General features: G+C 42.1%; 1 protein-coding gene across 5 annotated transcripts in view; it reads right to left on the bottom strand.

Moving 5' to 3' along the window:
• Positions 1-13,177, bottom strand: part of SMARCA2 (SWI/SNF related BAF chromatin remodeling complex subunit ATPase 2) — a 172,854-nt gene that overhangs the window by 74,785 nt on the left and 84,892 nt on the right. For all 5 annotated transcript variants that reach the window (XM_060014673.1, XM_060014674.1, XM_060014675.1 and 2 more), the window contains exons 22-24: positions 12,082-12,128; positions 9,671-9,837; positions 3,569-3,732 (exon numbers count right to left, since the gene is read on the bottom strand). In XM_060014673.1, coding sequence (XP_059870656.1) covers positions 3,569-3,732; positions 9,671-9,837; positions 12,082-12,128 — 378 coding nt within the window. The remainder of the gene's footprint in view (positions 1-3,568; positions 3,733-9,670; positions 9,838-12,081; positions 12,129-13,177) is intronic.

The following is a 13,177-nucleotide window of genomic DNA, read 5'->3' as shown; positions in this document are numbered from 1 at the left end:
ACAATGATTACCCATGTAGCAAATTTCCTGGGATCTAATTCCATCAAAGGCTCAATCTTTAGTTCGGGGAATGAAAAGACTGCTAGTGGAGTAGTAAAATGGACAACTTTGGGGGCATAGAAATTTAGCACTATGCATCAAAAGTGTTGAAACTGGGTATGGCCCCTGACTCAGAAATTTCAATTCTTGGGAAGGTATCCTACGGGAATAATCATGGATATGCACAAAGACTTAAGTAAGGATGTACCTCTCAGCATTATATATCATTTATAATGTTTTTTTAAAAAAGCAGAATTAAATAAACATTCAACAATAACAGATTGGTTAAATAAATTACAGTTTTTTACTCTATGTATATACAACATAGTACATTAACAATTATACTCTCATTTAGAAAACTTAATGATACATCATAAAGCTATAATAACTGAAAACTACAAGTTATATATGAGTATGTACATTATGATCTTATGTGCATACATTTATCTGTACCAAGAAAAGGCAGGAAGGACAAATACCAAGAAGCTAATAATGTTTATATCTGCAGGTATTAAGATTATAGGTGTTATTAAATTTTCTTCATTTTACTTTCATGTGGTTTGGCAATTTTTTTCTGCTTTGAATGTATATTACTCTTATAATAAAAAAATAAGGTTTTAATGAAATCTTTAAATAAAAACCGTCATAAAGCTATGAAGCAGAGTTACCTAATCTTAAGGCTATGCCATAAAAACTTCTTGGTACATCACTTTTGTTCATTCTGGTCCAGGTGATGATCTCTCCAATGCTAATTAGCTGTTTCCATGCGTCCCCCATTAGACCCGTGTACATCTTTAGGGCAAAGGTCTGTCCCCTGCATCCTGCATCCCTGGCACCCTCTTTTGCACAGAGCTGATACCCTGCTACAGCTGTAAGACCATCGTCTTGACCAGATGAGTTTCTTGGTCACCTAGACAGCACAAGGAGACAACAGGCCGAAGTCTGCCCAGGATACCTGTCTTTGCTGCAGGGACCTTTACAATTAAATGACTAATTGGGCAAAAGGTTTTCCTCAGAAGATATTTGAAGAAGTGACTATAAATATGGGAGAGCTGAACCATGAATACAGCTGGGACTCATCCAAATTAGATTATTTTCCAAAGAGGAGAAAGTGAGGTGGGTCATTAAAATCCAAAGTGGGGGGCGGGGGCGGCGTGGAAACGCTAAACGTCATTTTCTGTTGGAGCCCTGAGCTCAGTCATCTCTCTCCACACATCTTCCCCAGAACGGCTGAGCAGCAGCCACGCTGGCAAGTTCTGTGTCATCAACCTCCTGATTATTTCCTAGAAAAGGGGTCACACAATGCTTCCAGAATGGGCCCAGTGGTAAACAGTCCAGGCTATCTTGGCCAAGAGCAAACACTGAGCGACTGTTCTCACCAAGACGCTGGTAATCGTTTTTCTTTCTTTTGCAATTTACATTTTTATACTTTTAAATGTGAGAACCATGCTTTGCTTTCAGGTGGTCCAAACTCGGGTTGCGGGCCAGACTCAGCCCTGGGTTGCAGTTTGCTGACCCCTGTCCTAGAAGATGCTGATAACCTACAAAACACTAAGGCACAGGTGGCGGCAGAACATGCCAGGTGAGGAAGTAGAGGGCATGGACCATCTACCAACAGGGCAACAAGTTCTTGAACCCCTGGGTGCTTACAGCAATTAGTTTTTTGCTTTTTTTTTGGTGGTGGTGGCAGCAGTGGTGTTTTTTTGGTATGTTTAAGATGATCTATCTAGGGACTACCCTGGTGGTCCAGTGGTAAAGAATCTGCCTTCCAATTCAGGGGACGCGGGTTTGATCCTTGATCAGGGAAATAAGATCCCACGTGCCGCGGGGCAACTAAGCCTGCGTACCACAACTACTGAGCTCGTGCGCCTCAACGAGAGAGCCTGCGTGCAGCAAACTACAGAGCCCGCGTGCTCTGGACCCCACGTGCCACAACTAGAGGGAGAAAACCCGCACGCCACAACTAGAAAGAAGTCCGTGGGCCACAACGAAAGATCTCGCATGCCTCAACAAAGGATCCCGCAGGCCGCAACGAAGACCCGACACAGCCAAAATAAACAAACAAACAAGCAAACCCAAAAAACAAGACAAAAAAACTTTAATGTAAGATGATCTATCTATTTGAAAAATAGCAAAAATGACGATTTCTAGGCTGAAGAAGTTTACGCAAGGGAAGCCTGTGGGCCCCTAAGCCAAAAATGGGGGGGAGGCATTACGACGAAGAAAGCAGCGTTGTAATCACTGAATGGATTATTCACCAATTCTGAGGTCTCCGTGGTCTGAAAGCCCATCATACTGATTTAGGTGTGATTATAGCTGAAGACAAGAACACAGCCTGAGAAAAGGACCTCCAAAGTAACTGTGTGGTTGACCATTCTGTAATAACAACACAGCTCCAGCTTCATGGGTTAAAATGAATAAAATAAAGTGCCAACCCATGTTTCTCATAACAGTTTGGGAATGAGAGTCCTGATAATCCCGAGGGGTTTTAGTGCTAATCCTACATTCATACGTTCTATCTTTGACTTTAGCAGTGACCTCCAGTTAGCAACTTTAAGGTCTGTATCTTCAATCTGTCAACCTATGTCAAATAAACCCTATTTCATCCATGTGTGTTAATTTTGATTCAACATAATAAAGAATAATTACAGGGGCTTCCCTGGTGGCGTGGTGGTTGAGAGTCCGCCTGCCGATGCAGGGGACGTGGGTTCGTGCCCCGGTCCGGGAAGATCCCACATGCCGCGGAGCGGCTGGGCCCGTGAGCCATGGCCGCTGAGCCTGCGCGTCCGGAGCCTGTGCTCCGCAACGGGAGAGGCCGCGACAGTGAGAGGCCTGCGTACCGAAAAAAAAAAAAAAAAAAAAAAAGAGGCTGGCAAAAAAAAAAAAAAAAAAAAAGAGGCTGGCATAGAGTGAGGATCCAATAAATGTTAGCTGTTTTATGTTGTTTTTATCTTGTAACTTTTTTTTTTTTTTTTTTTGTGGTACGCGGGCCTCTCACTGTCGCGGCCTCTCCCGTTGCGGAGCACAGGCTCCGGACGCGCAGGCTCAGCGGCCATGGCTCACGGGCCCAGCCGCTCCGCGGCATGTGGGATCTTCCCGGACCGGGGCACGAACCCACGTCCCCTGCATCGGCAGGCGGACTCTCAACCACCACGCCACCAGGGAAGCCCTTGGAACATTTTTGATTTATCCTTAACTAAACATGCTTTGTTCAGCGGCAATCCCAGGAGATGGGGTAGGGGGGTGGGGGGATGGCTTAAAACTAGGCAGAAACTTGAGTCTTTGTCCCCCAAACTTGAACTCTTCAAAGGTACACCAAAGGCGTGTGCAAGAGATCTCAATATCTATGTTCCAAGGGAGATAAGAAAACAGCCATAATAATGTGCTGGGTTATTTTCCCTTTGAGGAGATGGTCCACTCGTTTAGAAATGTGCTCTGCCCCATAAATGTATATGAGGGAGGGAACTGCTAGTCTTTCAGTTCCTCTCCAGAAGGAAGGCCTGGGCACCCAAGTCAGAGACATGCACACCTGATGAGGATTCCAGTCGCTGTCAAAGATGACCACGGTATCAGCTGCCTGGAGATTTAAGCCCAGGCCTCCAGCTCTCGTGCTCAGCAAGAAAATAAAATACTGGGACCCAGGTTCATTGAATTTCTTCAGCAAAGCAGCACGATCTTCAGACTTGGTGGTGCCTGAGGGGATAAGAAAAACAAATTTGACAATTAACTCCTGTCTGAAAATGTCACAGAGTTAGACAAAAAGGCCTACTTCCTTGAGAAACAGACTCAGACTCCTCTTAGTATTGGTGAGGAAATCCCCTAAGGTTTTTGCACTTTTGAAAGGAACTTTGAACATCTTGCAATTAAAAAAAAAATTAGAGAGATAGTTGAGAGACTTTTCTCTAAATAAGAAGGAATACTCTGTCTACTACTCATTGTTCCAAAATGTTGAAACGAGTTTAAACATTCTGACTGGGCAACTGTGAAACTGACATATCCTATAACATTCTTATGTCAACCTAAAACTTGGTGGAAACATTTCCTGAATTTTTTTTTTTTTTTTTTGCGGTACGCGGGCCTCTCACTGTTGTGGCCTCTCCCGCTGCGGAGCACAGGCTCCGGACGCGCAGGCTCAGCGGCCATGGCTCACGGGCCCAGCCGCTCCACAGCATGTGGGATCCTCCCGGACCGGGGCACGAACCCACATCCCCTGCATAGGCAGGCGGACCCTCAACCACCGCGCCACCAGGGAAGCCCCCTCTGAATTTATTTTTATGCTTGAAAACACCAAATAATTTAACACACACACACACGTGCCTAAAAGATTGATTATAATGGCTTAAAGCTACTTTGCCAATAGGCTTTAGAGTGAGGACTTGTTCATGCCCAAGAGAATGGAAACAAAAGTAAATCTATTTCTACTGTATTTTACCATTCAGATGGCTACTGAGCATGATCCGGCTGGTAAAAACATAAAATGTGAATGGAATATTTTTATCCTTGTTAGCAAGACTTGAAGCCAAAATAACTCAAAAAAAAAAAAAAAAAAAGGAATCTCTCAGTTGGTTTCTCATGTTGACATTCTGCTCCGCTGAGTTATAAACTATAACCATACAAAGCAGCATGTAATACACCTGGCGATGGCTCGCCCCAGGGTATCTGATGAGACTCCGAAACAGTGAATAAGCGGAGAGTATGAAACCCCAGAGAATAGTACTCACTTTTAGGGCACCAAGGTACCCAGACTTGCATCCCAAATCAGCCCCTCAATCACATACAATGTATTTGTAATGTATTTACCTGGCCATTTCATGAACTGCATTGTGGAAAGGAAAAAAACCTACCATATTCCATCTGAATATATTTCACCAGAAAAGTGTAGCTGCAGAGTTCTGAAAAAGGTCTTAGGCTGTTGGGACATATATATGTATGTTACATGATAGTCCCTAACCACCTGTTGTACAAATATTATTTCTACATGGTGTTTTTTTTTTAACGATGAAAATATACTGAAAATTTATTTCAGAGCATTAAAACATCTAAGTGACTCCAGCTAATGGAATCGAGTTACTGTGGAGGTTCAAGTTCCCAAACATGGCGAGATCTGTTTTTCATATTAATAAAAACAGTAAGTACCCTCCTGAGGAGGGAAAAAGAACATTCCTGAATACAGCAAACGGGGATTAGAAACAAGGGGCTTTGGGAGTCCCCATTCAATGAAGCAATGTTCTTTAGAGCTCATTCTACTTTCCAAATCAGATTTCAAGTTTTGCAACCTGGTCAAATCCTGCAATGATGAATTGTAAGAATTTAGATTTGCGGGGAGGAACGTGAAATGTGTTTTGTTAAACGAGGTTTCAAACACGTGGTGCCCTTTTTTCTCTTATTTTCAGAATTGGCTTTCTGAGATCACGATAAACTATCTGCTCACGATGCTAATGGAAGACACGTGCTGGTCTATCATGAACCCATTTTGCTACATCATTTGCCCAGGTGCAATGATTTTTTTAAAAAATTACTCACATAGATTACTGGTTCACATATTTACCCTCTGCCTTAAAGTGAAGGAAAAGCCAAAGAAACCAAAAAAAAAAAAAAAAGCAAACACTTCCAAAATGGGGAAAGACGGAGTTCCCAGAGATAATGGTATAGTCGTCCCTTTGTACCTAGGGGCTGTGCATCATCCAGGGATTCAATCAACAGTGGATCAAAAGTACTCCAAATTCCAAATTAAGAATTCCAGAAAGTTCCGGAAAAGCATAATTTGAATTTGCCAAGCACCAGCAACTATTTACATAGCCTTTACATTGCATTAGGTATCATAAGTAATCTAGACATGATTTAAAGTATATGGGAGGATGCGCATAGATTGATTACATGCAAATACTACACTGGTTTTTTGGCTTGTTTGTTTGTTTTTTTAATTTTTGGCCATACTGCACGGCATGTGGAATCTTAGTTCCCCGACCAGGGATCAAACCTGCGCCCCCTGCATTGGAAGGCAGAGCCTTAACTATGGGACTGCCGGGGAAGTCCCACTACACTGTTTTATATCAGGGGCTTGAGCAGCTGCAGATTCTGGTATTTGTGGGGTTCCTGGAACCAAGCCCCCACCTTGGATACTGAGGGACGAGGGACCAACTGTGTCTATTTTCTGACATCAGGGTACAAAAACTGTGCATCTATATACTAAGAGGGTAGAAGTTCACTTTTGATCCACTGAACTGAAAAATAATCAGTTAACAATTACATGCATTAAGATATAAATAAAACGAATTAGTGGATACGCCTACTTGGGATGAAATAACACTAAATGAACAATAAAGCACTGAAAAACAAAAGGGATATCAAAATTATCTGGTCAAAAGAGTTTTTAGGCCCTATGCTAGACACTTCAAGCAAACAGACGGACCATATTATCTGGTGTGTATTTAAATCATATATGTAGCTTGGAACTTGACACATTATAAAGCCAGGAAAAAATACGATTGAGTCACTTTTCATGCAAAGCTATGGCATTTCTTATTACAAGGTTCAGAATTTGCTGGGTTACCATTTCCATTAGTCAAAGGTTCTCCAAGCCAAGATCTCTGCTGTTCATCAGCAATCTTTGGGACATTGTTCAAGGAGAGTCAAACTACCGTGTCAGGGTTTAGCCCCAGCCAAAGAAATGCTGTTTGTAGGTGGGCACAGGATTTAAAGTGTATCAAGCCCATGTTCTTATAGGCTTTAATGTAGAACATAACCAAGCATACAATTAATAATAAGGGCAACTGTGATGAAAACTGCAGATTTTGCCAGAAGGAACACACTGCCTGGCTTTCATGAGTAGTCACTTTAACTTAGTTTCAGCTGCTTTTGGAAAATGTTGTCTTCTGGGATGTAACTTCATCACTTGCTCTCACTCAAAAATCATTTCCGGTGAAAACAAAGACTATAATGGAATCGTAGTTAAATCTATTCATGCAACCATAATCTCTGCAGAAAAAAATCTACTTAACTGTCATCAAATTTTTTTTTCCCCTGAGGTCAAAAATCTGGGACATCAAATTCAGCAATGAAAATCTGAAGTCATTTTAACAACTGGGTTAAGAGGGTGGTACAGCTGGCAGTGTGTGTACCAATTTATCCATGTGTATGTCGACTGTTTGCCATCAATTCTCTCTAACCCCAGAACAAATGGCTGCTGTTTCTTCCAGGTAGAAGCCCATGCAGCCTTCTCGATGGCATCTGTAACACTTATTGGAACTTGTTTACTTGCCTCCTCCAACCTAACGGTAAGGCCTTTGATGGTAGGATCAGTGAGCAGCACATTCTCTTGAAATGGCCTGGTCATTTTCAATCAACCAACTTACAATTTTTGAATTCAGTTCAAAATCAGTCTTCAAATGTCTCTAGGAAAGTAAGCTGCATTTTCAGAGATGGAATAAATCTTGCTGGATTTGCTAAAACTGATTCTAAACTAATTTCGAATCAGAGACATCTAAGTTAGAACATGATGTCACCATTTGCTTCATGTGTAAGCTATGACAAGTTAACTCATCTCTCTAAACCTCTGTTTTCACATCTATTAAATGGGATCATATTCGTACCTGGTAAGAAGGGGATAACAGAAGCTTGTTTGTTGAGAAAATTAAATGAATAATGCTCATGAAGTGCTTAGCCTGGCATCCCACATGTAGTAGGTCTTCCATAAACATTAGCTTTTATGACTATTATGATTATCACAATAAGGACAGCAACCAACAGAATATTAAAGATACTCTCTCGGGACTTCCCTGGTGGCGCAGTGGTTAAGAATCTGCCTGCCAATGCAGGGGACACGGGGTTGAGCCCTGCTCCGGGAAGATCCCACATGCCGTGGAGCAACTAAGCCCGTGCACCACAACTACTGAGCCTGCGAGCTAGAGCCCACGAGCCACAACTACTGAAGCCCGGGCGCCTAGAGTCCGAGATTGGCAACAAGAGAAGCCACTGCAATCAGAAGCCTGTGCACCGCAACGAAGAGTAGCCCCCGGTCGCCGCAACTAGACAAAGCCCGCGCACCGCAACGGAGACCCAACGCAGCCAAAACAACGCAGCCAAAACATTTTTAAAAATTAAATAAAAATAAAGACACTCTCTCAAGCTGGTAAGAACACATTAGAGAGATTTGTTTCAAGGAAATCACTTCTTGCCAGTTTCCCAGACTCGAACATTCCAAGGTCACAGTCCCAAGAGAGCTGAGATTCCAAACGAAATGCCACAGAATAGTAAACAACAGTTCTACAGGACACCTGTGGGGGGCTGTACATCCAGGGAAAATAGAGCTGGCCGCCGCCCCCCTCACTCAAGCAGCAGTGAAGGAGGGCTTGCCTTTCAAAGGAAGAATGCTGACGGAAGGCTGAACTTACCCCTCACAGAGAGGGAGGAACCAATGCATCAGGTCAGAAGATGAGACACAAGGCAGATTTGCCAAAAGACAGACTGTGGTTGACGTAACTGTGTCATGAATTCAGAATTAACATTGACTTAACCATTCCTCTGTTTTCAGTGACTTTAAGGAGGACAGGCAAAAAGATTTTAAAAAAATCAAGTCTGTCAGAGGTATAATTAATTTAAAAGTTAGTAAGGCCCTAAGAGTTACACCATATAGAGAATTCACTTAAAAACTCAAGTAAGAGAACATATGGCAGGTCCGAGGTTGGTAAATATCCAGTCATATCTAATTCACGGCAAAAGGGGGAGAAAATGTTGGATTGAAAATAAAACAACACCTTTTAATGAAACATAAACTTTAAATTTCCCATTTGACGATAACTTGAATATTGCATTGGATAAAAGTTGGTGCTCGTAACACCATGCAGGAATTCAACACCAGCCGGGCTATACATCAGCTCCTATCCCCACTTACTACTCTTTGAAAATGTTACCCCTGCCATGGTATGAAAATCTTGATACCTTTAATCTCTGAAATGCTAGAGCTGCCACCCCAATCATATAGCAACTTAGGGAGTATCCCTAAATTCCTACTTTCTTCCATTCGTATTTTCTGACTAATTTTTTAAGGACATGGTATTTAAATTTCACTCTTAAAATCAGGCCAATACTCTACACAGTTGGCAAAATCCAGGAAACAGGGAAGCCCTATCTCTTAACGTGGCATGTAGATATGTTCTATTTCGAAAAAGAGAGAAGCTTTAACGATAGATATCATCTTAAATGAACTACAACAGTGTCACTGAAGAAAGGAGTCATAGCCTTTATCCGCTTAAAATATGCCTTCACAGAGAAAGCTAAAGGCTTATCAAAATATTCTATATGGTGCACAGGTAACAGACAAGCCAAAGGGCAAGGAGAGTTTTTCAATTTTAGTTTAGTTTGGCTTATTTTAATTGTGGTACTTATCAGTGATCCTAAGTCCATTTGTATTGGTTTGTACGTGGGATAAACAGCAGCACAAATGATTTCAGCTTACTTTAAGCTGGAGGATATAAAGATTGCTCTCTAGAGAAGCTGCCCCCCACCCTGCTAGTTAAATCTTCAAGAATTTTACTGCTCCTTTTGGGAGAGACTGGAATCCGATCTGAGCGCCCATGATCCCTGCACTCTGGGCTGTGTGGCTTCAGAGCCTAATTCCTTATACACTTACCATCAAGGCGCAGGTAAAGGAAGTTCCGAAAAGCAAAGTAATCCTCCATGATGGTCATGAGAGACGTCATCTGGCAGAAAAGCAGCACGCGGTGATTAGTCGCTCTCAATTTTGGCAGAATACGATCAAGTAGCTCAAACTTTCCTGAGGCCCGATACAGCTCAGCCCTGAACCCAGAAATGCAAAACAAGAAGACAGTATTACTGCTGTCTTCTTGAAGGAGCCAGTAGCGCTTTGCTTTTCATATAGTGCCTTGTGCATAGGACACATTCAATAAATAACTACAGAATGAATGGATGGATGAATGAATGAGTGAATGAGTACCCACTCCGAAGCAACTGAGACTATTGCATGGAAAAAATAAACTATATTTCTAGAAAACCCATAAAAAGTATATTATATACTCTAGGTATGATGACAGTTTCTAGAAAGAAAAGGAAACCTAATACTTGGACTCTCTCAACTCTCCCTCCCTCTCTCTGTCTTTCCTACACATGCATATATGTATATGTTGTCATTTCCTTAAATCCCTAACTTATTAAGTACATAAAATTACTAATTTAGGGCACTTAAGATTCATTGAAATACTTACTGAGCACCTACTACGTGCCAAGCACACTGCTGGGCATGTGTATGAGCAAAATAGAATTCCTGCCTTCCAAATGGGTAATTAACAACTTGTGATAAGTCCTAAAAAGAAAAATAGCAAGTTGCTATGAGCGCTCATAGCAACATGTGACATCTTCTTTACATTAGAGCAGTGCTTGGCCAAACATCAGCCCCTGGACTGCTGTCTGTTTTTGTAAATAAAGTTTTATTGGAACACAGCCAGGCTCACTCATTTCTGTTTGCCTATGGACTGCTTTCAAGCTACCATGGCAAAGTTGAGCAGGTGCAACAGAGACTTTTTGGCCAGCAAAGGTGCAAACATTTGAGATTTGGCCCTTTGCAGAAAAGAATTTGGCAGCCACTGGTTTAGAACATCAAAGGTGACCCGCTAAAGAGCTAACAGTTTAGCTAAAACCTGAAATAAGCAAAAGGCAGCCAGGTGAAAAAGGTGGGCTTAGGATTGGAGAGGAGGAGATTCCAGGAAGCGGAAAGAGTATGTGCAAAGGCCCTGAGGAGTAAAAGAGCCTGGTGAGTCTAAAGAATTGAAAAAATGGTGTGTGTGGCTTAAGTTGGGGGGCAGAGAGGGATGCTGGGAGATGAGAGCAGAGACGAAGAAGGTGGGAGGGGGGACAGATCCTGTAGGGTTCTATTAGTTTTAGTTTTGAGTGCAACAGAAAGCCAATGATGGGTTTTAAACAGGGGGGTGACGAGATATGACATCTTTTTAAAAGATCACCATGTACACAGTGAAGAATGGATTGGGGAAGGGACACAATCCTGGCTTACACAGAAATTCACATTAAAAAACACGATGATAGAGTGCTGTCAGATAGAGAAGAATGTTAGTGAGTTAGAGTTCTTCTCCTCCACAAGAAACCACTCTCCTCTTTATCAACAGGGATGTGTCATATTATTAAAACTTAGTTGTAGGGGTGATGTTGTTGGGAAAACTCCCCAGTGCATGTGCAGTCTAGTCTACGATACTGAAACGTATCATTGGTAGTTGATTTTCTGACACACAGAACAGACATTTTCAAGTGTAAGTCTTCCCAACATCCATCGCCTACTGTGAGACTGTCCTCCAAACACCCCCTGAGGCCATGTTTTCAATATGCAAAACCCTGGCCAACCTGATGGCACCCGGAGTGAACAAAGGACCGAGAGAAAAGGAGAGACAAAGGAGAGCAACACAGTCTGCCCTTGGGATCCAAGAATTGACCCCTTTATCCTAATAATAAAAATTTCCCTGGTGCCGCACAAGCAAAACAGAGACTTTCTATTAATGCAACCTTCGGTTTTGTTGTGTTGCAGGCATGCATCTCTTCAATGTCCACTGCTAATGAAAAATTATTTCTTATACAGACCATAGGCTAACAAATTACTGTCAAGGTGTATATACGCATAGCAGATGAGACATTTTCCTCTCATACACGTTAATGTTGAATATCAACTTGAGACTTCCTATGGTAAACTCGCTTTGAGCTCAAGCTACACTCTTGGTTATAAGAACCCTTGGAAGCTCTGACAACGTTTTTAGAACACTAGGACACTGTTAAGTCTATTAAAGGAGATCTATGTCCTTTGAATAGCCACTTGCTCAAGGCATGTAGTAATTTATGCCAGTAAAGTAAAAGGGAATGCTGATATCATTTTGGTTAACAACTTCTGTACCCTCTGCTGAGGAGAGAGGAGGGCTGAGGGGGCTGCCAGTTACGTATTTGTGTGATAGGAAACACTTCAGAGGGAAAAGTTAGGGAGGACCAACAAACTATGTTTTGGAAGAAAAAAAAATTAAGATTTACCCATTGATGACCCCATTTGAATAGCCCAGGTGTTCAGCAAAGGATTCCTTTAAAAGAGAGAGAAGAAAATGATTCTCAAAAACGGATCTGTAATTATTAACTTAATGATTATTCTATTAGTGAGGTCATCCTATCTATTTCTAGAGCACAGTTAAATAAGATAATGAATAAGTAAGAAAACACTCGTTATACAATGAACCAGAAACTCAAAGTCTTTGAATTCAGACTATAGTTCTGCCAGAAACGTATGCCGTAAGTCTGCAAGTCTCTAGACTCTCATACTGAGATGATAGGGCTAGTTCACTCATCAAACAGTGATTAAGTGTTGACTGGCCCAGGGCTGTGGTAGGCAGGTACTGGGAATCCAGAAAAAAATGAAGTCGCTACCCCAAGGAGCTTAGAGTCTAGACTAGAGGAAGAGCTTCGTACAAGCAAATCAAGATTAATATATACACATAAATACACTGTGGAAATAGTTAACAGTAAAAGTAATGATTATTTATGTACTACATACTGTAAATCTTAGTTTGGTGGAATCCTAACATCCCTTCCATACTGTGCTTTTCTGTATTATAAATAAGGCTCTAAATGTATACCACCCCTCAGGTGACCGGCTTCCACTTTTAAAACACAGAACTTAATTACAGAATTCCCTCCTCACTGACTCTGTGGAAGAAATAAGTTGCTGTTCTCCATGTGACTTTCGCATTCCTTCCTTATGGGAAGGGAGACCATCTGTGGGGAGGAGAGCACGTCACACCTTCACATTAACCACCAGCTGTCTCCCTTCTCTGCTCCCCTTCCTTCCCAGATCACTGAAGCTTTCCTCCAAGGGGACCAGATCCTCCCTTTGGGCTTTGCTCCCAAACATGCTCATCATTTATGGCAGGCCCAGCCCCTCCGGATGCTGCCCTGCCGGCAAAATTAACGCCAATGGACCTCATCTAAAAACCCTACCCTGACTCCAAGCCTACCCTTTCGTCTCTACAGGTGCCATTCCTGACTAGAGATTTGGGTCTCATCCATCTCTCAGATGGTATGTGTTGATAGATGGTGATAAGGTCAGGTATCAGCAGCATTTTAAAAACACTGCTTT

Source organism: Delphinus delphis, chromosome 6, assembly GCF_949987515.2.
Source record: "Delphinus delphis chromosome 6, mDelDel1.2, whole genome shotgun sequence".
NCBI classification, from domain to species: domain Eukaryota; kingdom Metazoa; phylum Chordata; class Mammalia; order Artiodactyla; family Delphinidae; genus Delphinus; species Delphinus delphis.
Note: the sequence above shows the minus strand (reverse complement) of the source record. Positions and strands in the feature narration are given on the sequence as shown.